Consider the following 27,050-nt stretch of genomic DNA (forward strand, 5'->3'; position numbering starts at 1 on the left):
CATTCACAAAACGAAAAGTCAACTTTTAAGGTAATGGTCACTTGGATAATAGAACCTCATCAAAAGGGTGCAAAGGTCAATGTAACTTCATGAGGTACTATGTTTTTAAGGCGGTAAAGCGTCATAAGGCGGAGGAGGGCCGCTCTGACGCCTAAGCGCCAAGGCGAGGCGGTAAGGCGAGGCAAGGCGACGCCTTAAACATTGCAGGAAAAGAGTCATCAATAGGTCTGCACATATTAATACTAGAAAAAGAGCAATGGCTGAGAGATGGGCCACTACTTATGCACCTCCCAGTGGCCCAAAAGCCCATCTAGTGGCCATATACACCCCCGTGACCTAATTCCACTATCTCCTTCCCTTCTTTCCCACCACAGCCGCCACGAAGCCATACCCTTCTGGTCCTCCCTCCCTCCTCTTCATGGCCCCACCCTTCTCCCTCACAGCAGCAAGCCCCAGGAGCCCCCAGTCCTCCCTCCTCTTCATGGTGCCGGGAGACAGCGGGGCCGTCATCTCCAAGCCCCAGGAGCAGCCAGAACTAGGGCAGCCACAGCCGTACACTTCATGTCTGTCTAAGGCGGGGTAGACGCCTTGCCATCCTGGGGCGCCTTGACGCTTAGGCGACGACTAGGCGACGCTTAGGCGACGCCTTAAAAATATAGATGAGGTATGCTTATCATGAGAGAATCAGACAAGCTTATTGTAAGGTTATTGTATGAAATAATCATATTTAGCAAGACTTGCATGGGATCTAATTATTTAAAGCAATTCAAGAAGAGAAAACAATGAAATATTATGTTCAGCGAGTGAAAAATGGTTTTGGGTACCTTCTCCCAATAAGGAATAAGTGGGCAAGTCCTTCTTGCATAAGAATAACTGCTAGATCAGCACTTGCAGTAGGATCTGAAGAGGTTTAAGTGCACACAATTAAAATACTGTCTTTTTTCTTTCGTGAAGCAGATAATGATAAAGGCTGTAATATCTGTCGAAGATAAATCACATACCACATGCTTGTTGGATGGTATCAAGTGCTAACCAATCCCAATATTCCTACACAAGTAGAAAGAGTATCATTTAGATTTTCAGAGCCATGTCCAAAATTAAAACTGATTACAAGTTTAAGCCAAGGGTACTTATCATAAATTGTAACCAATATGGTAGTCCACAGAGTAAACAGGCAATAGCTTACAATAACTTTTGGGCATACCTTTCGTAGAACAAAAGGTCTCTTCAGCTCAAGTTCTAAAGTATGAAACTGGCCAATCTTCACGTGATCATTCTCAGTAATATTTTTGCCACGGACGCGCAAAACGTTCCCTTCCTTGTCATAATCTACAGACTATGCCCAAGATAAAGAATCGTGTCATTATCAAATTAGAAAAGCATATAATTTTGTTTTTTATAGCATTGGAAAGAACAATAAACAAAACAAAGAAAAGCGATGTATAAGGTGGTAATTCCTAGGCATGGTGACTTATTACCTCTGCTCAATGTATTTTCGAGTTCACAAGTCATGATGCTTCATTAGGTGCCCATTATACAACTCTTTTTTTTTGCAAGGAAAGCGCTACGTTATTATTCTAACGCAGTGGCAGCAACATGTGTATAAGACCTACACCATTGCATCCCTTCTCTAATTTTCAGGTCACGTATTACTTGAGCCTTTCCAGTGCATATCCGACAGATATGATCTAGAATCAGTAATAACTCTAAGCTTTTGCAGCCAGTTTGCTAATCCCCTACCACTTTCCACCTGTGATGTCATAAAGTACGCGGTCATAACGACGATGATGGAAGCCAAAATGGTTACAGCTAGAACCACTAACTAAACAAAGCCACTCGATGCAAATAGACAAATGGTATCACCTCAACTACAATTTCCAACTTTAGCTTCACGCGCTCCGCATCACGTCCTCCCGAAGCAGAATCTCTCAGAACTTTCCTGAAAACAAACAGAAGAAGATGATCAATTTCGAGGGGATTATGAGTTTCCATGGTATACCAGATAACTAGAAGGCCCTTGGGCAGAGGCTTGAACTTGTCACAACCATACTATCATGAAGGAGAAACAAGTTATCACAGGGATGGTCTACAACCCCCCAGAACCATAGCCAAGAGCTGAGAAATACCCATCATAGCCAGCTCAACCTTTTTTCTTTTCTTCACCTGGCAAACCATGTCTCCCATGTAGGAACCTACCCTAACTCTGCTTCCGTTCGCAATGAAAAAGTAAAACAAGCACCACGATGCAAAAGGAGAACTCACCGGACAGTGACGGCCTGGAGGCTGTCCCCGACGGCGATGAGATTGTACGCGTGCCACAGGTCGTCCTCCTCCTCCGGCAGCAGCTGCGCAACACATGAGCGAGCTAGTCAGCAGCCACGCCAACAGAGCCCCACCGGGCCGGTCAAACAGAGCGCGCCGAGAGGGGAGGGAAGAGGGGAGAGGGGACCTTGGCGGAGCCGGGCCCGTTGCGGGTGAGGTTGCGGTGGACGAGCTTCATCGCGGCGGCGGCCGCCGGAATCCGAGCCGCAAGGATTTTCGCTAGGCGATTCTTGCTGTCGGGGACGGCGGCGAGTGGAGGGGAGAGGATTCGTGGCGGCGAGGGTAATTAACCTGCTCTATTTTTTTTCCTCCTCGGTTTAGGAATCCTCGAGATTCCGTGTGCTACACCGCTTGGGCCTTGGGCGGCACGAGGGGAGATGCGGCCCGCGACTGCAAGGCCGACAAAGGCTTGCGGAAAGCAACGCAGCCCAACAAGTCCACAGAAAAAGAAAACGCGGCCGAGAGAACAGCACAGGCCCCCTCTCCCTCTCTCCCCCTGGTCGCCGTGTCGCTCGCATCTCCGCACGCACCGCCGTCGCCGCCGGTGCTCCCTTCTCCCCCCACACCCCCGCCGACGGCTGTCTGCTACTCCGGTCATCTCGCCCCGCCGAGGAAGGAAGGGCATGGCTCTGCGGGCGGCCGCCGCGAGGCTGGCGTCCTCCAGCCTCCGCCGCCGCCACGGCCACCTCCTCCCGGCGGCCGGCACCGCCAGCCACGCGGCCTTCCTCCACTCCCACGCCACCAGCTTCGGTACGCCCCGCCCCCCTTCCTCGTCGCCACCTCTCCCGTGGCCTGCTTGCTGCTCACGGTCTCGTTCCTCGTCAGGATTCAAGCAGGTGCGCGAGGACGAGAAGAGCAAGCTGGTCGGCAACGTCTTCAGCAGCGTCGCCTCCAGCTACGACGTCATGAATGACCTCATGAGCGCTGGCCTGCACAGGCTCTGGAAGGACAGGTTAGCTAGTGGAGCTCAGTCCATTACTTCGTAATATACGGGGATTCCTTGTTCTTATCGGATTCTTGTGCCTCTTTTCCAGGCTGATCTCAAAGCTGAATCCTTTTCCTGGGATGAAGCACCTCGACGTGGCCGGTGGGACAGGTATAATAGTACTCCAGTTAACAGGGGTGTCCTTCTACTATACCCTCATTCAGAATATAAGATGATAGTCATCAGATTGACACAATTAGGACAACACAGACAGTCACAAACGAATTTAGTGGGATCAGATGTCTCCCAAATGATATATTCTGGCCAATGGCTTGCCTCACATAAACTTCACACTGATTTCTCAGCATTGTTCCCATGTTCATCCTTTCCCTAACATAAGAATTATGCATTTCCTGTTGCTAATGATATCTCTATGTTAGTCTGTGATGGACTCCTCATTCATTCTCTGTCATAATTTATGTACTAATGTTGATCGTTAACACAATAAGTATTTAAATTCCTGTTCTGCCTCCCTCCATGTGGTAATGCAAGATTCAGTGTCTATATTTCCTCTCCAAATTGGCAGATAGAGGAGCACATGCATTATCTATGAAGTGATACATTTAACTAAGGACCTCTTCTTTGTTCTAAAAATTATGCTCAGCTTATTGTAGCCTTGTTCTAGATTAATTGTACAGTGTACACCTTGTCTTCCTGTTGCCACTGTATCTTTTTATTTATGAACGGCTTCATTTTGACATGTTATGCTGCTAAGAAGTTTCTGCACCAATATCATTGTCAATTCTCTTCAGCACTCGTTATGAAATTTGAAATAATGTGCCTGGCATCTCTTCTATGTCAACTCCAGGGGATGTTGCATTCCGTGTGGTGGAAAGAATTAAGAGTGTGAGCCACAGAGCTACGCAGGGTACTCTTACTGATATGGAAGAAGACACTGACATTTATGTTTGCGACATTAATCCAAATATGCTAGAAGTTGGAAAGAAGCGTGCTGCTGAAAAAGGTTGTGGTTCATGAAACTCATTTCATCATGCCACCTTAATTTCAAATGTTGTTCTGTTGTCCGACAGTTTATTCTTATTTCAGGCTACAATGAAGAGCAGTGCCTTAGTTGGGTACAGGGAGATGCAGAAGCTCTTTCTTTTGAGGATGGGTCTATGGATGGCTATACTATTGCATTCGGGATCAGAAATGTTACACACATTGAGAAAGCTCTATCGGAAGCTTACAGGTGGGCCACACAAAAATCCTGAACCAACTAACAAATCTTACCCCAGTCTCATTTTTAATCTCCTGAAGTTTCTACTACACTGGAAATTAGATGCATCCATCTGTTAAAATATTTGTATTTGATTTTGATTTTTCAAACTTATAAACGGTTGGCAAGTTTCGATTGAATGTTGTTTTCAAGGAGATTTCTGTCTGTAGGAAATCTGACTGGTTTCTGTTCTTTGCATCTAATCAGTTTCACATGGATTTATGTGTTTCAGAATTCTAAAGAAAGGAGGAAGGTTCCTGTGCTTGGAGTTGAGCCATGTGGATGTTCCAATTTTTAAAGACATGTAAGGTTTCTTTAGTCAAGTATGCCAGCATTGTAGGATAAATTTGTATGAGAAATGTCTTGAACATTCTGTTAAAATTAAACAAACAGATGCCAGACATACAATTAATTGTCAGCAACTGCACTGTTCATTTTCAGCATTTGCACTAAGCACTGCAACAAAGTTATAATCTGTTAGCAGCCTATGCGGCTATGTGTTAAACATCGCCGGAAGTTGCCCTACATAGGCTCATGTTTCTTGTTGTCGTTTATTTGGTACAAATAGAAAATGACCCTTTTTTTGTTTATTGCTTCAATTATAGTGTTGTCTCATCATTCCAAAAAAATCCTCCGAGTGCTTTGTGGAAAGTAATGTTCTACTGTTTTGATTATTTCGCTCTGAACTTTTGGAAGTTCACTAATCCATTTTTTCCTCCAGTTACGACGTCTATTCGTTTTCTGTGATTCCGGCTGTGGGAGAGCTAGTTGCTGGTGATAGGCAGTCGTACCAATACTTGGTCGAGAGCATTCGTCGGTTTCCAAAACAGGTGAAGATCGGCATTTCTAAAGCATTTCCTGTTACTGAGCTGACTGGTTTCTTCTAAACTTCTTGCTTTTTAGTGATTTCTACCATATGTCAAACATCTAGAATATGTCAAACCTCTAGAATATCTAGGAGTAATTAGTACCTTGTAAAACAGTATTGACATTGACTGTTCCTATCACAGCAAAAGATATAAAGCTGAAGGATGCAAGATTACAAGACTTTTCAAGCATTTCATGTGTCTGTATATGTTTCGCATGTCTGCTGATCAAACTACTTATACTTTCCAGGAAAAGTTTGCTCAGATGATCCAGGAAGCTGGATTTGAGGCGGTCGAATATGAAAATCTGGTGGGCGGTGTAGTTGCCATCCACTCTGGAGTGAAACTGTAGTATAGGTCAAATAGCAGCACGGCCGACAGACGCTTCCATGGGTAGTGGTTGATCTGAATCAGGCATTTGGGGCTAACAATTTACCATTGTCTTTGTTAAAAAAAAATCATGTAACTATTATTCCTGTTTATGTAATTCAAAATAAGGACAGACGATGATCTGCACAGTGGTCTTGTTTTTTCACAATTTGGTCTCTCTATATATAGTTTGTGCTATACCTATATCTTTGAACTTGCTATCGAGTAAATTTGTCGTCTGGGGGAGAGCAAAGATCACACAACACCAAAACGTAGGGAGGAAATCATAAAAATCCTGACAGATAAATATGGAAAGAGAAAAACAATGTGTCTTTCCATTGATCTCAGAAACCCCAGAAAACAAAATAGCTTTGATTCAATCATACATAGCTTGGAGCATTTCAAAAAATAATCTCATCTACTATAAATGATTTCTCCCTGTTGGTGTTACCATCAGCACCATGGCCATTGAGCATCCCTCCAGACGCACCACCTCGCCCCGATGCTCCCTCCGCCATCTTTGTAATTCTGATGGTTTGAGTTCTCTGCTGTTTCATCGGTCGTTGCTGTGCCGCTTCTTCCAATGCTCTCTCTCGGTTTCTGATGCAGGAAGCTGCAGGAGGAACGGATCTCAAGGTCGCGCTTCAGAGCTTCGGACCTGTAGCTCCCGCTCAGGTACCTCGGATGGTCTAGGAATCTCACATTCTTCAACCAAAGCCTGAAGGCCTGAAGAGGAGCAGAGGAACACCAACAAAGATTACATGAGCTTGCTTAACCTCAAAAGGCGTAAACTATGTCCAGTAACAATCGACTGACTGAAGCATTTTAAAGAGATGATTCAAAGCTATGCTGAATAGACAATTCATTCTAACCCTACTTAAGATCAAGGGCCGCAAATGCATGTATACACGCAAAATGCACTGTGAAACATAGAGAAAAATGTTTGTTCAGGATATGAAACAAGCTATCTCCTAATTTTAGTGACAGTCAGAACTATCTAGATTTATGATGCTCCAAGCAACAACCAGCATACTCTTCAAGGGTGCATCTGCCAAATTACTTGGACCATCTTGGTGTCGAGTAGTACAGTCGTTTCAAATTTACAACTGTCAGTTGTTTGATCATAGTTCTAGGTCAAGTATTAAAGATATCATGTGCCCTGCAACTTCAAAATCTGAGACGGAAGATATGAAATACCAATGTTTACTTCAACCTCCTTTTCAAATTAAGGAGCTCCCAATTTAATTTCGCGATGAAACTGATAACAGAGTCAAGATGTTCACTCGAACTTCTGTAACAATAGCAATTCCCAACATCAGCTATTTCTTGAGCAATGCTTACTTGTTTAGAACGATTTCCAGAAGAAAAGTCTTCTGAACTTGTAAAAGTTCATGTTACTGAATTCTGTGTTTGAAATGCGTGCATCATGTCAATTTTGTGATTTTAAGTTGACTCATCCTGTCGTAAAGGACAATCAATAATGGATTGCATGCAGATAACAACAACAAACAACAACAAAGCCTTTAGTCCCAAACAAATTGGGGTAGGCTAGAGGTGAAACCCATAAGATCTTGCAACCAACTCATGGCTCTCGCACATGGATAGCAAGCTTCCACGCACCCCTGTCCATAGCTAGCTCTTTGTCGATACTCCAATCCTTCAGGTCTCTCTTAACGGACTCCTCCCATGTCAAAATCGGTCGACCCCGCCCTCTCTTGACATTCTCCGCACGCTTTAGCCGTCCGCTATGCACTGGAGCTTCTGGAGGCCTGCGCTGAATATGCCCAAACCATCTCAAACGATGTTGGACAAGCTTCTCCTCAATTGGTGCTACCCCAACTCTATCTCGTATATCATCATTCCGGACTCGATCCTTCCTCGTGTGGCCACACATCCATCTCAACATACGCATCTCCGCCACACCTAACTGTTGAACATGTCGCCTTTTAGTCGGCCAACACTCCGCGCCATACAACATTGCGGGTCGAACCGCCGTCCTGTAGAACTTGCCTTTTACCTTTTGTGGCACTCTCTTGTCACAGAGAATGCCAGAAGCTTGGCGCCACTTCATCCATCCGGCTTTGATTCGATGGTTCACATCTTCATCAATACCCCCATCCTCCTGCAACATTGACCCCAAATACCGAAAGGTGTCCTTCCGAGGTACCACCTGGCCATCAAGGCTAGCCTCCTCCTCCTCACAGCTAGTAGTACTGAAACCGCACATCATGTACTCGGTTTTAGTTCTACTAAGCCTAAACCCTTTCGATTCCAAGGTTTGTCTCCATAACTCTAACTTCCTATTTACCCCCGTCCGACTATCGTCAACTAGCACCACATCATCCGCAAAGAGCATACACCATGGGATATCTCCTTGTATACCCCTTGTGACCTCATCCATCACCAATGCAAAAAGATAAGGGCTCAAAGCTGACCCCTGATGCAGTCCTATCTTAATCGGGAAGTCATCGGTGTCGACATCACTTGTTCGAACACTTGTCACAACATTATTGTACATGTCCTTGATGAGGGTAATGTACTTTGCTGGGACTTTGTGTTTCTCCAAGGCCCACCACATGACATTCCGCGGTATCTTATCATAGGCCTTCTCCAAGTCAATGAACACCATATGCAAGTCCTTCTTATGCTCCCTATATCTCTCCATAAGTTGTCGTACCAAGAAAATGGCTTCCATGGTCGACCTCCCAGGCATGAAACCAAATGGATTGCATGCAGATGATCAGAGAAAATTATGTCATGCCAACATGGCCTTCCGCAATGAAGCCAAGTCACTGACTGCGTTTGCCGCAGCTTCTCTCTGATGAGATAGACGAATGGAAAGTGTCTGGCCTGAAGGGGACCAAACAGTTGCTACAGCACTAATGCTTCGGTTTTCTCTCATAAATCAATCCCAGCGCCAACGTCCTGAGCTAAGACATGTTTTGATGGAACAACCATAGTTTCCCCACCTTTAGTTTAGTCTGCTAGTTCATGTATAGCTTTTCTTCTTTACTTTCCATTTGCACCATATACTAACCTTGTGTAATTTTCCCCTAACTTAACGGCAATGAAAAGCAGAGCTGCTGCATTTCGTAAAAAAACATAATGTTTAAACAAAAATCCAACCATAGAGTGATAGAGATCCTAAAAATAGCATATTCCACATTTTACCTTGATTTTGAGCCCTTGAGTTGTGACGGCTTTTACCCCATTTAAAAAATCGTGCCACATTTTACCCTTAGTTGTACCATGAGATGGCATTTATCCTACTTTATTATTTTCTCCAGATTGACACGGTGGACCCATATATCAGGATGATGTCGCAGCTGACTAACTCAGACATGTTATCCATTAGGGGCAATATTTGACATGGCGCAGGGGCAGCACGATGCGGCACCTATTTGACAAAATTTGACACCATTTCATAAAATTTGATGAGACTTAACATAATTCGTTACATCTCCAAAGAATACAATATCCGAGTTGTCCAGTCAATAGCTGCCACGCCATCCTAAGGTCAACCTTGTCAAGTGTGGGTAAATAACAAAACGGGGTAAAAGCTATCAAAACATCTAAAGTTAGGGATAAACTACAGCAAGATTATGCAAATGGGATAACAGCTGTCACAAAGTCTCAACTATGGGGTGAAAATTGGAATATACTCTTACAAACTTCGATGTTTTTCCAAATATTTTAATGCCAGAGATGTCGTAGATCAAAAGAAAACTCTTAACTAATCTCTACAATCTACACATATTAGTCCAGTTGGTCAACCAAGAAAGATAATTCAAGAATCAAATGATCAACACAGTAATGAAAAGTAACCAGCAAGTTGATCTAAAAATATCTGAAGGACTGTGTATGAGGATAGCGTTATACTATATGAGAATGTAACTATAAACATAAGCATGGTACCAGAACAGGAGCATTGAACACAGGAAAGTTACCTCCCAGTATATCCCTGCAGCAACCTTATGAGGCATCAGCCAGAAGAATGTTGCTAGCTTAACCGAGTCATTCGTCTGACCAACTAACTTGGCATCCAAAGCTGCAGTAAAATAGTTCCCAAGCGTTGGATGCTGAACCGCAATAGCCACGTATAGATTATCGCCTGGGGCATTAGCACGAATACTCCAATTGCCAAGCATATCCTAGAGGTCATGCAACAAAAAGGAAAGCCACTAAGATTATGTAATGGACTAATGGTGGTGGATCCGGGACCAGATATAACAAGTTCAATTATCAGAAACTAGACCAAGTAGACAATTTGCATACAATTTGTATAGTAAACACTATTAGGTGTCAGCCATCAAAAAAATATTATGCAATGAGCACAACAGGATAGAGCCAAAAATGTTTCATTTGAGAAAAAGAGCAAACAAAGTAATTCACAACTTGTCTAAAAAATTCACGGTTCATCACGCCACATTTGTCCAAATGAACACTTGTATATATATTCTGTAAGATAATATACTGAATCTTGACCAAGGACATACCATGAAGGGGCTGACATGTAAAGGCTTTGCAACGAGATCAGAACCCGGTTGGAAGGTAAACATCACCTTCTCCCCCCAAGGAGTATTTGTTACCTGAAACCGATAGTAAAATATTAGACAGTCAACAATGCACATAAAAACAAAGGGAAAACAAGGTAATGAACGAGTAGTATTAACAACTACTACAGAGGAAACAAATCAACGTGGAATCCAACACAGAGGAGAGGAAAGGCCTCACTTCGGCAATGCACATCTTGAGGTCTTCATCTTGTTCTTTTGCAGCTGCGTCATAGCAGTAGTAGACGCTCAGTGGGTTCTGTTCGTACCCCACGCTCTTGGGTACCGTCAGGAGACGCCTTCACCAAACGAAGAACTGGCTCACCTCGGTGCAAATAATGAGGAAAATTTACACACACACACACACACAAGAAATCCATTGCAACACAAATATGTTTTGCAGACGACAAGCAATCTGATTTTGCAATAGATTACTGCAAGAAATGGTGTGAGATTTGTTGTACGAGTACGAAACTTGTCAGGGAGTTGAGAAATGGGGGCTTACACGGGGCCGGAAGTGGAGGCGATGCCGCGGGCTTCGGCGGCGGAGAGGTGGCCGGAGAGGGGGAGGAGGTCGAGGTCCACGAGGGCGTAGCGCACGGCGTACTCGAAGGCGTGCCCCGCCGGCCGCCGGCGCGAGTGCCGGACGCGGCCCTCGTAGAGCCGGGCGGCGCCGGCGCCGGCGCCGCCGGGAGCGGGACGGCGGGCGAAGGGGAGGCGGAGGAGGAGCAGCAGGGAGAGCAGGGCGGAGGTGAGGAGGGTGGTGGCCAGGGAGGCCAGCAGGTAGAGCGCCTCCATTGGCGGGTGCGGCGCTGCTGCTTCGATCTCGGCAACTTCGTTTTCACAAGTGAAAATTCAGGATTTTATCAGCAGCAGCATGTCTGAAATTGGTTCAGTTGCCTATTTTCAATGTCAAGTTTCAGTTGGTGGATTGATGTTAGCCACAAGATAAGAGGGCATTTGGGTTGGATTCTTGTGCTGTTGTGGACTAGCGTTTGCGGTGGGCAGTGCCTACACGTTGCTCGACTAGTAGGTAGATGAGGATTTCAGTTTTTCGTCCAATCATCTGGCACAAATGGAGGCTGAATAGTACAAAAGTTTGTTTGACCAAGGCGAGGATACAAATTTACAGTAGTTGGAAATTCAGCAACAAGTCGGATCAGTCTTCGGTTTGGTTCAGTACCCACAAACATCTATACTACTTACAACAACAGTACAGTTTTGAATTGTTTCTTCACTGATAAGTACATCATCATTTGCAGATTATACAAGATGACAGCAGCAAAGAGTCTAATGGTAATAACATACACAGACATCGAACAGGGCTTTGCAGACTAGGAGAGCTTTTATTCTAGAGGCAGAGTTACTTTTAAGCATGTAAAATCTGACTGCTTGAAGGCGTCAGATCGCTGAACGCCCTGGGAACCTCCACATCCTGCCAACGAACCAAGTAGTCACAAGAACCGCCGCCACCGCCGTTGTTGCCGCCGGATTGCTTCTTGACATGGCCGATCACCACATGGAGACCCCGGCCAACGACGACGATCTTGCTGTCCAGGCAGCTCACGGACAGAGGCTTCATGATCCGCTCGGGCATGGGAGGCCCGTCGACAGGATCCCAGGAATCCGTCTCCGGATCGTACACCTTCACCTTCATCCTCTCGTACTCCGAGATGACGAACAGCCGCCCGTCGATGACCACGCTCTGCCCCGTCCACCCCTCGCGCATCCCGGCCGGCATCGCCTCCCAGCGGTCGGCCCTGGGGTCGTACACCTGCCCTCTCGGCGACGAGAAGAAGGGCCACGCGCAGCCCTCGGTGACGTAGAGCCTGCCGCCGATCACGGCCGAGTCAGAGGAGGCCATGTTGGTGCCCATGCTGGCGATTGGTTGCCACACGCCGTTGGCCGGGTCGAGAACCTCGGCTGAGTTCAGTTCGAACTGGTCCGTGCTGTAGCCCCCGGCGACGTACACGCGGCCGTCGACGACGCCGCCGGCGAAGAAGGACCGCGCCGAGAGCATCCGGGCCATGACGGCCCAGCGGTTCCTGCAGACGTCGTACCTGAGCACCAGGTGCAGCGGGCAGTCCATGTCGGAGACGAGCCCGCCGCAGACGAGCAGCTGGGCGGCGTCGCCCGGGACGGCGATGCAGCCGAAGCCGCGGGGGCAGGCCCGGTCCCGGCAGGGCATGCCGGGGATGGCGTGCCAGGCGAGGCGGTCGAGGTCCAGCACCTTCCACTGGATCTTGCCCGTGCAGCGGTGGAAGGCGAGCGTGAAGAGCCACGGCGAGCGGAGGCCCATGGCCCTCCGCTGCGTGAAGAAGCGCGCCTTGTCGGCCAGGAGGTGGCGCCAGCGGCGGCACACGAGCCTGCAGGCGCCGTGGGCCTCCACGGGCAGCCGGAGCAGGCAGTTGAGCGCCGCGTCGTCCGGGAGGCCCGGGATGAGCGGCGTCTCCCATGGGGGTTGAGGTTGCTCCAGCTCGGAGGAGGACGGTGATGAGGTGGTGCCGGCGGCAAGCCGGAACTTGGGCGTCAGCTTCATGTTCGAATCGCCCAGCTTGTGGACCGGAGAGTGGTGGGACGAGACTCGAACCCTGCGCATGCCCGTCTCCAATCTTCTTGGTTCTGTCAGGTGAGCACAAAGGGAGAACACTGTCACTGACTGCACAGGGGAAAATCCCCAAATTTCTTGCGCCCTGCCAACCTGATGCGGATAAAGGAAATCAATCGATCAGGCGCTTGAGAATTCATTCCATTCCATTCGTTCTATGGTACAGAAGAACTGATTGCCACCCAAAAGAACAGCCGATACAGAATCAGAGTTGCCCACGCACGGAAGAACTGCGAGCTGACCAAACCCTAGTTCATTTCAGCCCGCGCATGCACTATCCAATTCGCAGGCAGTCTCAGCTAAATGGACACCAAGAAAGAAGAACCTAGTACGTACGTATCTAAGTTCCAATTCCTGGAAGAACATGTGAATCGCGATGATGCTTCCACGAGAAAATCAAGAGAAAAGAAGGCACTAACCTGAACTGCTTGCTGATAGAATAGAACCGATGCCTGCTGCAAGGAGGAGAGCCTTCTCCTGCCTCACTTTCCTGCTGCCTGGTGGCGTGTCTGGTTCAAGGAGGCGACGTCTGCGGGAGGAGAGGCAGAAATCTCCGTGCCGTCTTGCTTGCTTTCTAGCCGATGATACTGCTCCTTTTAGCCGCAAAAAACATAGGCAGCGTCGGTCGAACCCAAACAGAAACAAGAGGGTCAGCAAAGCGGCTGGGCTGAACCTTTCCCCGTCTTTCTCTTCTGCACTTTCAACACCTTGTTCGGCGACCGGGTCCCACCATCCGTTGGACGACCTACCCCCTCTTGTTCTTTTTCTCAGTATACAATCACATTCTAGTTGAGTGAAGAAATACATAAGGCCTAACCGTATTTTGTTTTATTATTGTGTATTTTCTCCCTGCATGCATGTTTGATGATGCAACTCTCTTTGTTTTGCTCCGGTGTGAGAGTGAGGTGAGGGGCTCCAACTGAAAATCATAGTTGGTGCCGGCTACACGTAGCCATCATCCATGAGGGGAAGAATATACTACCAAGGCAAGTAGACCCCTTTTTCTCCAATACATATCGCGTAGTACAGTGGAGTAGTAGATAGATGTTGTATTGCACCTAGAATCAGTTTTTTGTTTTTTTGGAGTGTTAGGTGAGGGGGGGTTGGTGAGCCAAACAAATCAATCACTGTCCAACTAACTAACACCGCTTTGATTGGAGGAACCGCAACCAAGTGAAATGGAGTTGTTCTTTTTTTCTTTTTCTTTTTTTTTCTGCGAGGAGAATTGGAGTTGTTCCACCCTGTAATAGCCACGGGGGATTAGATGGAACTAGAGGCTAACGCGCCGCTTCGCTGCACCGTTTTTCACTGATTGGATGTTTATTTCTCTCTCTAGCAGGGTATTATTGTGGACGGTTGTTTCGTTGTGGTTTTATCAGCGTTGGATTGTGCCTTAATTATGTTCTAGTGATATTTTTATCATTTGTATATCATGATGGACAGTTGTTAGAGACGGTATTTGCTCTAAGAGAAGAGTGAAGTTCATCGCTGTGTGGTTGTGGTTACATGTTCGGGCCTCGGTGTCAGCCGGTGGTTGTTGTGTGGGCCCCTCGGGCCTCGGGGGCTTATTTTTTTAATCACCGTAGAAGCTGACATTCCATGCTAAAACCGTGCAATTGTTGCTATAACATCACATGGGTCCGTCACTAAGCTCTCGCTCGCTCAACTTGGCTACCTGCTTCACTCGCTCGCTTAGTTTTTTTCACTCGCTCCACACTCTAGCTCATATAAGGCGGCTACTTTTTCCTATCTTCAGTAAATCATAAGATGATCACAAAATATTTAAAATATTGATTTTTCTAAAAAAAATAAAGAAAACCCCATTATTTAAAAAAATAGGTTTAAAAAAGGTTCATAATTTTGAAATGAAGTTAGCAAATTGAAAATTGTTCACAAGCTTAAAAATATTCATGAACTTTTAATATATTCACGAATAATTTTTTTCCCTAACAAATGGGATCCATTTGAAAAAAAAACACTCGAGCTCTCTCAGGGCTTCAATTCTTGGGAGCTTACTAACTAGGCAGATGAAACGGTGTCTTTCAGAAATGAGACCAAAATAAATATTGTCCAAATAACCTAGTGCATAGGAAGACACTAGACAAAAAAAATCGCTATCTTAGGACACTTAGAGTCATTGCCGCAATTTACCCCAGGCATAAAATACAGCTACAGTCAAAACGGAGTCAAGGTTCTGAACTCAAGGCTTTAGAGAAAACTACTCCCATCGTCTCATAATGTAGAACTTTTTTGACACTACATTAGGATAAAAAAAACGTCCTACATTATGGAACGGAAGGAGTAGTATACAATTTATTTAAAAAACGTATCAATAAGTTTAATTTTACAACTCATATTTTGTCTTCAACTCTCCCCCGATAGATTTTGCCTCACTCAGTTGTAATCATCTACTTCAACAATATTCTACTCTTCATCTTATTATTTTGATCTCTTGGGTTCCATAACATGGATTTATTTTAAATGTGCAGGTGATGAACCAAGAACTGAGACTCGCATCACTAGCTAGCGATGAAAAGGCCCTTGGTGCTCTAAGATCGACCCACACTGCTCCTGTTTTGGATATTGATGACCCACAAGTATAGGGGGTCGCAACAGTCTTCGAGGATACTATTTCAACCCAAATTTATTGATTCAACAAGAGGGGAGCCAAAGAAAGGCACAACTTGCTTGGGTGCTGAGAAAGGAAGTAACCCATCATTTCCGATCTTTGCACACTTCAAATTTTTGGCGACATGATCAAGTGGATATCGCCGGTGGGTAACATTTCAATGGAACAGGTTGATACTACCACTGTGCAAAGCAAGGCATTTGACAACAGAATCATTGCAGTCATTGCCGTTGTAGCTGGCATGGCAGCAAACATGTTTGAGAGGTTCACCACTGCAATTGAGGAGATCAAGTTAGATGGCACCAAGTACACCGCCTACGGCTTGGCGCAGTGTGTACCATAGTTGATGCATGTAGAGTGTGGAAACCGTCTCGATGATTTGTGGTCTGCCAGTAGTTTGACAGGATGGTCAGGTCAGAGGTCTGCTTTGCCGTGGTGCAGCTACCAGTTTCACCTTTGCAAGGTTTTCAACGGCGAGCCAATGCAAAATTTTGGCACATTCTCCTCAAATGCATGAAAAGGTAAGCTAATAGCACAATGAAATATTGAATACAGCTACTTCTTATAATATAAAGTTTTCATTTTGAATAATATTGTCTAGATGTATGTAGATGACAAGAAGAAGAAGGAGAAGAAAAAGAAGAAGATAATTTTGGGTGTGGTTGCCGTTGTACTAGTGGTCATCTAGGCACTCCTCGGCTGGGTTATTTTGTTGAGGAAAAGAAGGTCATCACAGAAGGAGTCTTTAGGTAAGGGTGTCAACATACCAACATACTAGTAGAGGTCGAGCTACTTAGCTGAGGGGGCCAATGCCCCCACCCCCCATTTTAAACCAATTAATGAAGAATTTATTTGTGGGAGGTCTTAGATGGGGGAAATTAGCCTTGGCCCCCCGACAAATTTCATCTAGCTCTGCCACTACATACTAGTATCTAATTTATTATAAGAACGTATCAATAAGTTTAATTTTACAACTCATATTTTGTCTTCAACTCTCCCCTGATAGATTTTGCCTCACTCCAGTTGTAATCATCTACTTCAACAATATTCTACTCTTCATCTTATTATTTTGATCTCTTGGGTACCATAACATGGATTAATTTCAAATGTGAAGGTGATGAACCAAGAATTGAGACTCCTATCACTAGCTAGTGATGAAAAGGCCCCTTGGTGCTCTCCAAGATCGACTCACACTACTCCTGCTTTGGATATTGATGACCCACAAGTATGGGGGGTCGCAACAGTCTTCGAGGGTACTATTTCAACACAAATTTATTGATTCGACACGAGGGGAGCCAAAGAAAGGCACAACTTGCTTGTGTGCTAAGAAAGGAAGTAACCCTCATTTGCGATCTTTGCATACTTCAAATTTCCGGCGACATGATCAAGTGGATATCGTGAGTGGGAAACATATCAATGGAACATGTTGATACTACCACTATGCAAAGCAAGGCATTTGACACCAGAATCATTGTAGTCATTGCCGGTGTAGCTGGCACGACAGCAAACATGTTTTAGAGGTTTGCCACTGCAGTCGGAGAGATCAACGTATATGGCACCAAGTACACCGCGTATGGCTTGGCATAGTGTGTACCAGAGTTGATGCATGTGGAGTGTGGAAACCGTCTCGATGATTTGTGGTCTGCCAGTAGTTTGACAGGATGGTCAGGTCAGAGGTCTGCTTTTCCGTGGTGCAGCTACCAGTTTCACCTTTACAAGGTTTTCAACGGCGAGCCAATGCAAAATTTTGGCACATTCTCCTCAAACGCATGAAAAGGTAAGCTAATAGCACAATGAAATATTGAATACAGCTACTTTTTATAATATAAAGTTTTCATTTTGAATAATATTGTCTGGATGTATGTAGATGACAAGAAGAAGAAGGAGAAGAAAAAGAAGAAGATAATTTTGGGTGTGGTTGTCGTTGTACTAGTGGTCATCTAGGCACTCCTCGGCTGGGTTATTTTGTTGAGGAAAAGAAGGTCATCATAGAAGGAGTCTTTAGGTAAGGGTGTCAACATACCAACATACTAGTAGAGGTCGAGCTACTTAGCCGAGGGGGCCAATGCCCCCACCCCCCATTTTAAACCAATTAATGAAGAATTTACTTGTGGGAGGTCTTAGATGGGGGAAATTAGCCTTTGCCCCCCAACAAATTTCATCTAGCTCTGCCACTACATACAAGTATTTAATTTATTACAAGAACGTATCAATAAGTTTAATTTTACAACTCATATTTTGTCTTCAACTCTCCCTCGATAGATTTTGCCTCACTCCAGTTGTAATCATCTACCTCGACAATATTCTACTCTTCATCTTATTATTCTAATCTCTTGGGTACCATAACATGGATTTATTTCAAAGGTTCAGGTGATGAACCAAGAACTGAGACTTCTATCACTAGCTAGCGATGAAAAGGCCCTTGGCGCTCTCCAAGATCGACTCACACTACTCCTGCTTTGGATATTGATGACCCACAAGTATGGCGGGTCGCAACAGTCTTCGAGGGTACTATTTCAACCCAAATTTACTGATTTGACACGAGGGGAGCCAAAGAAAGGCACAACTTGCTTGTGTGCTGAAAAAGGAAGTTACCCTCATTTCCGATCTTTGCACACTTCAAATTTTTGGCGACATGATCAAGTGGATATCGTGAGCGGGCAACATATAAGCGGAACAGGTTGATACTACCACTATGCAAAGCAAGGCATTTGACATCAGAATCATTGCAGTCATTGCCGGTGTAGCTGGCAAGGCAGTAGACATGTTTTAGAGGTTCGCCACTGCAGTCGGGGAGATCAACGTACTACGTACGGCTTGGCATAGTGTGTACCAGAGTTGATGCATGTGGAGTGTGGAAACCGTCTCGATGATTTGTGGTCTGCCAGTAGTTTGACCGGATGGTCAAGTCAGAGGTCTGCTTTGCCGTGGTGCAGCTACCGGTTTCACCTTTACAAGGTTTTCAACAGCGAGCCAATGCAAAATTTTGGCACATTCTCCTCAGACGCATGAAAAGGTAAGATGATAGCACAATGAAATATTGAATACAACTACTTCTTATAATATAAAGTTTTCATTTTGAATAATATTGTCTAGATGTATGTACATGACAAGAAGAAGAAGGAGAAGAAAAAGAAGAAGATAATTTTGGGTCTGGTTGCCATTGTACTAGTGGCCATCTAGGCACTCCCAGCGTGGGTTATTTTGTTGAGGAAAAGAAGGTCATCAGAGAAGGAGTCCTTAGGTAAGGGTGTCGACATACCAACATACTAGTAGAGGTCAAGCTACTTAGCTAAGGGGGCCAATGCCCCCCCCCCCCGGTTTAAACCAACTAATGAAGAATTTATTTATGGGAGGTCTTAGATGGGGGAAATTAGCCTTTGCCCCCCAAAAAGTTTAATCTAGCTCTGCCACTACATACCAATCTAATTTATTACAAGCACGTATCAATAAGTTTAATTTTACAACTCATATTTTGTCTTCAACTCTCCCTCGATAGATTTCGCCTAACTCCAGTTGTAATCATCTACTTCAATAATATTCTACTCGTCATCTTATTATTCTGATCTCCTGGGTACCATAACATGGATTTATTTCAAATGTGCAGGTGATGAACCAAGAAATGAGACTCCTATCACTAGCTAGCGATGAAAAGTCCCTTGGTGCTCTCCAAGATCGACTCACACTACTCCTGCTTTGGATATTAATGACCCACAAGTATGGGGGGGGGCGCAACAGTCTTCGAGGGTACTATTTCAACCCAAATTTATTGATTCGACACGAGGGGAGCCAAATAAAGGTATAACTTGCTTGTGTGCTGAGAAAGGAAGTGACCCTCATTTCCGATCTTTGCACGCTTCAAATTTTTGGCGACATGATCAAGTGGATATCGCGAGTGGGCAACATATCAACAGAATAGGTTGATACTACCACTATGCAAAGCAAGGCATTTGACACCACAATCATTGCAGTCATTGCCGGTGTAGCTGGCATGGCAGCAAACGTGTTTGAGAGGTTCGCCACTACAGTCGAGGAGATCAAGTAGATCGCACCAAGTACACCACCTATGGCTTGGCCTAGTGTGTGCCAGAATTGATGCATGCAGAGTGTGGAGAATGTCTCAATGATTTGTGGTCTCCAGCAGTTTGACCGGATGATCATGTCAGAGGTCTGCTTTGTCATGGTGCAGCTACTAGTTTCATCTTTACAAGTTTTCCAACATCGAGCCAATGCAATATTTTGCCGCATTCTCCTCAAATTCATGAAAAGGTAAGCTGATAGCACAATGAAATATGGAATACAACTACTTCTTATAAACTAAAGTTTTCATTCTGAATAATAATGTCTGGATGTATGTAGATGACAAGTAGAAGAAGGAGAAGAAAAATAAGAAGATAATTTTGGGTGTGGTTGCCGTTGTACTAGTGGTCATCCAGGCACTCCTCGCCTGGGTTATTTTGTTGAGGAAAAGAAGGTCATCATAGAAGGTGTCTTGAGGTAAGGGTGTCAACATACCAACATACTAGTAGAGGTTGAGCTACTTAGCTGAGAGGGCCGATGCCTCCCCCCTGTTTGAACCAATTAATGAAGAATTTATTTATGAGAGGTCTTAGATCGGGGGGGGGGGGCGGGAATTAGCCTTTGCCCCTCAACAAATTTCTTCTAGCTCTGCCACCACATACTAGTATGAGCTTCACGAGCACACAAAACAGATGCTCATTTGAAGGTTTAGAGGTGGCACATGCAAATTTATTTGGAATGGCAGGGTAATATCGTACATTGCAAGATATAGTGGACTCTTTATGGCATAACTTTGTTTTAAGGATTTCGATGCACATGTAGTATTTCTGCTTAGTATAGGCGAAGGCTAGCAATAAACTGGGAAGCGGCCAACTAGAGAGCGACAATGATCATAATCATGAATTTTGAATAACCAACATTGAACGGTACCATGGCGAGGATATAAATAATTAAGTTGAACATAAATATCATAGAGGCAAGATTGGATTTGAATCAATTACATGTGTGAACATGTGCCAAGTTGGTACTTGTGAGATGTGTTGGGATTTTCCCCGAAGAGGAAGGGTGAAGCAATATAGTAGCGACAAGTATTTCCCTCAGTTGAGAACTAAGGTTTACCGAACAAGAAGGAGTACCAACCAAATCCTAGTGAACATCACCTGCACATACAAAAGTAAATACTTGCAGCCAACATGGGCAAGAGGGTTGTCAATCCCCCTGAACTTGTTACTTGCAAGGATCAAATCTTCTATAGGTAGATGGATAAATTGCAAAACAAAATAAAAGTAAAATAATTACAGCAATGTATTTTTGTTTTCATAATATGGTTAAAGTAGACCCAGGAGCCATAGTTTTCTCTAGAGGCTTCTCTCTCAAAACGATAACGTACGGTGGGTAAACAAATTACTATTGGACAATTCGTAGAAAAGTGCATATTTATGGTGTATTCATGGCAATGATCATATATATATATATGCATATCCAGGCGTATATATGCATCTCGTCCGTGAAAAGTAGACCAACTCATCCCTGTATGTACTACTATTACTCCACCAATCGACCGCTATCCAGGATGCATGGTATTACGTTCATGACAAACAGAGTAACATGTGCTTAAGCAAGATGACATGATGTAGACAAATTAAACTCAAGCAATCTGATTATACCCCGTCGTTTTAACCTTAATAGCAACAATACAATACGTGCCTTGCTACCCTTTCTGTCATTGGGTGAGGACACCTTACAAAGCACCTCTCCCACTGAAGATAAATCAATCTAGTTGGCCGATACACCCATTTTGCATCATGCTTTTATATCAATATTTATTGCATTATGGGTTGTCACTACACATTATGTCATAATACTTATGCCTTTTCTCTCTTATTTTATAAGGTTTACATGAAGAGGGAGAATGTCGGCAGCTGGAATTCTGGGCTGGAAAAGGAGCAAATATTAGAGACCTATTCTGCACAACTCCAAAAAGTCCTGAAACTCCACGAAAGTCAGTTTTGGAATATAATAAGAATATTGGACGAAGAAAGGCCCAAAGGGGGGCCACCCACCAGCCACGAGGGTGGAGAGCACGCCCTACCCCCTGGGCGCACCCCCTACCTCGTGAGCCACCTGGCAGGCCCTCGATGCCCATCTTCTGCTATATGGTGTCTTTTGCCCTGGAAAAAATCATAAGGATGCTTTCGTGATGAAGCGCCGCCGTCTTGAGGCGAAACCTGCGAAGGACCAATCTAGGGCTCTAGCAGAGCTGTTCTACCGGGGAAACATCCCTCCGGGAGGGGGAAATCATCACCATCGTCATCACCATCGATCCTTTCATCTAGAGGGGGTCAATCTCCATCAACATATTCACCAGCACCATCTCCTTTCAAGCCCTAGTTCATCTCTTGTATCCGATCTTTGTCTCAAAACCTCAGATTGGTACATGTGGGTTGCTAGTAGTGTTGATTAATCCTTGTAGTTGATGCTAGTTGGTTTATTCGGTGGAAGATCATATGATCAGATCCTTAATGCATATTAATACCCCTCTGATTATGAACATGACTATGATTTGTGAGTAGTTAGTTTGTTCCTGAGGACATGGGAGAAGTCTTGTTATAAGTAATCATGTGAATTTGGTATTCGTTTGATATTTTCATGAGATGTATGTTGTCTCTCCTCTAGTGGTGTTATGTGAACGCCGACTACATGACACTTCACCATGATTTGGGCCTAGGGGAAGGCATTGGGAAGTAATAAGTAGATGATGGGTTGCTAGAGTGATAGAAGCTTAAAGCCTAGTTTATGCGTTGCTTCGCAAGGGGCTGATTTGGATCCATATGTTTCATGTTATGGTTAGGTTTACCTTAATTCTTCTTTCGTAGTTGTGGATGCTTGCGAGAGGGGTTAATCATAAGTGGGATGCTTGTCTAAGCAAGGGCATTATCCAAGCACCGGTCCACCCACATATCAAATTATCAAAGTAACGAATGTGAATCATATGAGCATGATGAAAACTAGCTTGACAGTAATTCCCATGTGTCCTCGGGAGCGCTTTGCTTTATATAAGAGTTTGTCCAGGCTTGTCCTTTGCTAAAAAAAGGATTGGGCCACCTTTCTGCACCTTAGTTACCTTTGTTACTTGTTACATGTTACGAATTACCTTATCATAAAACTATCTGTTACCGATAATTTCAGTGCTTGCAGAGAATACCTTACTGAAAACCGCTTGTCATTTCCTTCTGCGCCTTGTTGGGTTCGACACTCTTACTTATTGAAAGGACTACGATAGATCCCCTATACTTGTGGGTCATCAAGACTCTTTTCTAGTGCCGTTGCCGGGGAGTGAAGCGCCTTTGGTAGGTGGAATTTGGTAAGGAAACATTTATATAGTGTGCTGAAATTTACTGTCACTTGTTACTATGGAAAATAATCCTTTGAGGGGCTTGTTCAGGGTATCTTCACCCCTACCAGAAGATAAAAGAGTTTGTCCTCAACCTACTGAAAATATTTATTTTGAAAGTCCTTCGGGTATGATAGAGAAACTGCTAGCTAATCCCTATACAGGAGATGGAACATTACATCCTGATATGCACCTAATCTATGTGGATGAAGTTTGTGGATTATTTAAGCTTGTAGGTATTCCCGAGGATGTCATCAAGAAGAAGGTCTTCCCTTTATCTTTGAAGGGAAAGGCATTGACATGGTTTAGGCTATGTGATGATATTGGATCATGGAACTACAATTGATTGAAATTGGAATTACATCAGAAGTTTTATCCTATGCATCTAGTTCATCGTGATTGTAATTATATATATAATTTTTGGCCTCGTGAAGGAGAAAGTATCACTCAAGCTTGGGGGAGTCTTAAGTCAATGTTATATTCATGCCCCAATCATGAGCTCTCAAGAGAAATTATTATTCAAAAAAATTATGCTCGGCTTTCTCTTAATGATCGCTCCATGCTCGATACTTCTTGTACTGGTTCTTTTATGAGGAAGACTATTGAATTCAGATGGGATTTATTGGAAAGAATTAAACGCAACTCTGAAGATTGGGAACTCGACGAAGGTAGGAGTCAAGTATAACACCTGAGTTTGATTGTGTTAAATCTTTTATGGATACCGATGCTTTTCGTGAATTTAGCCCTAAATATGGACTTGACTCTGAGATAGTAGCTTCCTTCTGTGAATCATTTGCTACTCATGTTGATGTCCCTAAGGAGAAGTGGTTTAAATATCATCCTCCCATTTAAGTGAAAGTAGTAGAACCTATTAAAGTTGAAGAAAAGACTATTACTTATAATGTTGATCCTATTGTTCCTACTGCTTATATTGAGAAACCACTTTTCACTACTAGGGAAAAGCCTATACATAGAATCTTACTAGCAGTGCGCTTTAAAATCAGGCACTGCTGCTATGTAGCAATAGCGCGCGCTCTCAAAACACGCTGATGAAACAAGTTTATCAGTAGCGCGCACACTCTAAGATGCGCTACTGCTAAAATTCCCACGCCGCCGCCGCGAGGCCAATTATAGCAGCAACGCGTTAACATAAAGAGCGCTACTGCTACGGATCATAGCAGTAGCGCATTTACGCAATAATCGCTACTACTAAGGTTACTACAAAAATTTAGTCCCACCTCGCTCCGTGAAGGGAGTTTGTACCACCTTAAATATGTTACTTCTACAACTTTTGCAAGCACTTGGTCTTCATTGAACTCTATGTGTAGGATCTGTGGCCGCAATAGGAATCCTCACCTGTTCTTAAACCAACCGTCGAGGATTCCTATTGACAAATCAGATTGTACACAAAAAGACAATTGATGATCAATGTATTTTTTATGTCTATGTCTAACATAGCAGTAGCGCGTTCTCGGCGAAAGACGCTACTGATAGGTCGTTTAGCAGTAGCCCATTTTGCTATAGCGCGCTACTGCTAAGCCATTCCATCTCCCCCACTCACCTATCCTATCCAGATCACACTCACACACACACTCGATCTCCCCCTCAACCCCCGCACCGCCAGTCCTCCCCCGTCGCCCCTCCTCCGATCTGCGCCACCGTCACCTCATCCTCCTCGCTGGACTCAGTACCGGCCTCCTCCTCCGTCCTCCCTCCACTCGCTGCTAGCCGACCCCTCCTTGCTCCACCTTCCTCCTCCATTCTCCCTCCACTCGCCGCCGGCCAGCCCCTCCTCGCTCCGCCTTCCTCCTCCATCCTACTCTCTTCTCCCTCCTCGAGTCGCCCCTTCTTCTCCCTCCTCCCTGCTACATTTTGATTTAGTAGGCTAGTTCATATGCAACATTCTGATTTAGTTGATATGATTCAGTTGATTTAGTAGGCTAGTTGATTTAGTTGATTTAGAACATTTTGATTTAGTTGATTTAGTAGGCTAGTTGATTTAGTTGATTTAGTAGGCTAGTTGATTTAGTTGATTTAGAACATTTTGATTTAGTTGATTTAGTATGCTAGTGGATTTAGTATGCTAATTGATTTAGTTGATTTAGTAGGCTAGTTGATTTAGTTTATTTAGAACATTTTGATTTAGTTGATTTAGTATGCTAGTGGATTTAGTATGCTAGTTGATTTAGTATGCACCATTTTATTGTTATTTTTTCGGCAATAGGTGCCACCGAAATGCTTTGGTACGTGGTACCTTGCCATCTAATATGCTATTAGATCGTAGGATTATAATTGTCCATAAAATTAGTTCTCGCGGAAGAACCAAAAATATCACATGCTACTGTTTTTCTTTCCTGTGAAGTGAATCATTAATCCTTTGCTCATATTGCTTTAGGAAAATGGCGCCACCACCACCACCACTATGTCGACTGTGCAAGTCATGGTGCGCCAGCAGCCTTGCAACTGGCAAGCTGTTTGGCATCTACTTCCAGCCGAGTTTTCGTCACGCGGCGGTAAGAAATTAGATAAAATGTAACAACTATTTTATTTTTAGTGTTGGCATTACTGCATTGTGTCATTTTTCTTTTCTTACACAGACCGTCCCATGTAATGTGAGGTTGACATTCAACAAGCTAACAGGAGACACTGTGACATTTGAGGCTCCTGGGGGGGGGGCGTACACTATGGAGGTCGAGAAAGGATGCAATATGTCGCAGATTGGAGGAGATGGATGGGCCCGTTTCCTTGCTCGCATGCGTCGTACTGGTGGTGAGTTGATCAGCTTCTCCTTCAGAGCAGAAAGACCCAAGCTGGCTGTCATTTATCTCAACCTGGTGGAAGATGATGAAGATGACGAAGATGATGAAGATGACGAAGATGATGCAGATGAAGAAGATGATGAAGATAATGAGGACCCACTCGATGAAGATGATGAGAACCCACTTCATGAAGCCATCGTAGCTCAAAGAATGAGGCTGAGCGAGGAGGAGGTGTGTGTCGGTGTCAAAACCGGCGGATCTCGGGTAGGGGGTCCCGAACTGTGCGTCTAGGCAGATGGTAATAGGAGACAAGGGACACGATGTTTTTACCCAGGTTCGGGCCCTCTCGATGGAGGTAAAACCCTACTCCTGCTTGATTAATATTGATGATATGGGTAGTAAAAGAGTAGATCTACCACGAGATCGGAGTGGCTAAACCCTAGAATCTAGCCTATGGTATGATTGTTGTTCGTCCTATGGACTAAAACTCTCCGGTTTATATAGACACCAGAGAGGGCTAGGGTTACACAGAGTCGGTTACAATGGGAGGAGATCTTCATATCGTATCACCAAGCTTGCCTTCCATGCCAAGGAAAGTCCCATCCGGACACGGGACAGAGTCTTCAATCTATTATCTTCATAGTCCGGGAGTCCGGTCAAAGGTCTTAGTCCGGCCATCCGGACACCCCCTAATCCAGGACTCCCTCAGTAGCCCCTGAACCAGGCTTCAATGACGACGAGTCCGGCGCGCAGGTTGTCTTCGACATTGCAAGGCGGGTTCCTCCTTCGAATATTTCATAGAAGATGTTGAACACCAGGGTAGTGTCCGGCTCTGCAAAACAAGTTCCACATTCCTTCGTAGAGAGAATAATATTTGCATCAATCGGATCTGCTGACGTATTCCGCGGCGTGACATCATGCCATAGCCAGGCTCTTTATTCATTTTATTGTTCTACCTCAGCGCGTTTAGCGAGGCGGTTTCCCTGGCACGTCTTGTCAAAGCAGAGATCGTGTCCCCTTATTCCGGGATTCTCATCAATACGGGTGTGGGTAACCCAACCGCGCCATTAACTGCAGTGCTTGGGGGATAAGGGAGTTTTATTAGGCCGGTGGGGAGCTCGTAGTTTTCGCCGCCCATATAAGGGGATAAGAATCCGCCCTTTCCATTCACGCCCTCTTCCTCCTCTGCTTATCCGTCCCTGCGCGCTCGAGCTCCAGCGCCCAAGCCCGCACTTCCCACCTCAACCTTCTCCAACCATGTCAGGAGCGGGAGGTAGATGGATGGCCTCCTCCGTCACGGAGGGACAAATCAAAAACCTGAGGAAG

The 27,050-nt window shown here is 44.7% G+C and overlaps 4 protein-coding genes across 6 annotated transcripts in view; 1 reads left to right on the top strand and 3 right to left on the bottom strand.

The window, feature by feature from the left end:
- LOC119365971 (protein PELOTA 1-like) overlaps positions 1–2,608 on the bottom strand; it is a 7,180-nt gene extending 4,572 nt beyond the window's left edge. The window contains exons 1-6 of the mRNA XM_037631626.1: positions 2,450–2,608; positions 2,263–2,345; positions 1,864–1,939; positions 1,205–1,336; positions 1,002–1,047; positions 825–900 (exon numbers count right to left, since the gene is read on the bottom strand). Coding sequence (XP_037487523.1) covers positions 825–900; positions 1,002–1,047; positions 1,205–1,336; positions 1,864–1,939; positions 2,263–2,345; positions 2,450–2,500 — 464 coding nt within the window. The 5' untranslated portion in view covers positions 2,501–2,608. The remainder of the gene's footprint in view (positions 1–824; positions 901–1,001; positions 1,048–1,204; positions 1,337–1,863; positions 1,940–2,262; positions 2,346–2,449) is intronic.
- A 194-nt stretch (positions 2,609–2,802) lies between these two features.
- Positions 2,803–5,939, top strand: LOC119365973 (2-methoxy-6-polyprenyl-1,4-benzoquinol methylase, mitochondrial). Its single transcript, XM_037631629.1, has 8 exons — positions 2,803–3,072; positions 3,148–3,274; positions 3,357–3,418; positions 4,116–4,271; positions 4,355–4,499; positions 4,759–4,830; positions 5,248–5,356; positions 5,643–5,939. The coding sequence occupies exons 1-8, from the start codon at positions 2,946–2,948 to the stop codon at positions 5,742–5,744; spliced, it is 900 nt and encodes a 299-aa protein (XP_037487526.1). The 5' UTR covers positions 2,803–2,945; the 3' UTR covers positions 5,745–5,939.
- A 131-nt stretch (positions 5,940–6,070) lies between these two features.
- Positions 6,071–11,200, bottom strand: LOC119365972. The gene is made up of 5 exons (XM_037631628.1): positions 10,820–11,200; positions 10,496–10,613; positions 10,258–10,350; positions 9,709–9,912; positions 6,071–6,487 (listed from the first exon to the last, which is right to left on the bottom strand). The coding sequence occupies exons 1-5, from the start codon at positions 11,110–11,112 to the stop codon at positions 6,215–6,217; spliced, it is 981 nt and encodes a 326-aa protein (XP_037487525.1). The 5' UTR covers positions 11,113–11,200; the 3' UTR covers positions 6,071–6,214.
- Positions 11,201–11,431: 231 nt separating this feature from the next.
- LOC119365974 (F-box/kelch-repeat protein At1g30090-like) lies at positions 11,432–13,585 on the bottom strand. 3 transcript variants are annotated; one of them, XM_037631631.1, is made up of 2 exons: positions 13,342–13,585; positions 11,432–12,936 (listed from the first exon to the last, which is right to left on the bottom strand). In XM_037631631.1, the coding sequence occupies exon 2, from the start codon at positions 12,911–12,913 to the stop codon at positions 11,684–11,686; it is 1,230 nt and encodes a 409-aa protein (XP_037487528.1). In that variant the 5' UTR covers positions 12,914–12,936; positions 13,342–13,585; the 3' UTR covers positions 11,432–11,683. The 3 variants fall into 3 exon arrangements, with proteins under 3 accessions (XP_037487528.1, XP_037487527.1, XP_037487529.1); XM_037631630.1 differs by having other exon boundaries at positions 11,432–13,015; XM_037631632.1 differs by lacking the exon at positions 13,342–13,585 and adding an exon at positions 13,016–13,335.
- Between the last annotated feature and the right edge of the window lie 13,465 nt (positions 13,586–27,050).

The sequence above is a fragment of the Triticum dicoccoides genome, chromosome 2B (genome assembly GCF_002162155.2).
Source record: "Triticum dicoccoides isolate Atlit2015 ecotype Zavitan chromosome 2B, WEW_v2.0, whole genome shotgun sequence".
Taxonomy (NCBI): domain Eukaryota; kingdom Viridiplantae; phylum Streptophyta; class Magnoliopsida; order Poales; family Poaceae; genus Triticum; species Triticum dicoccoides.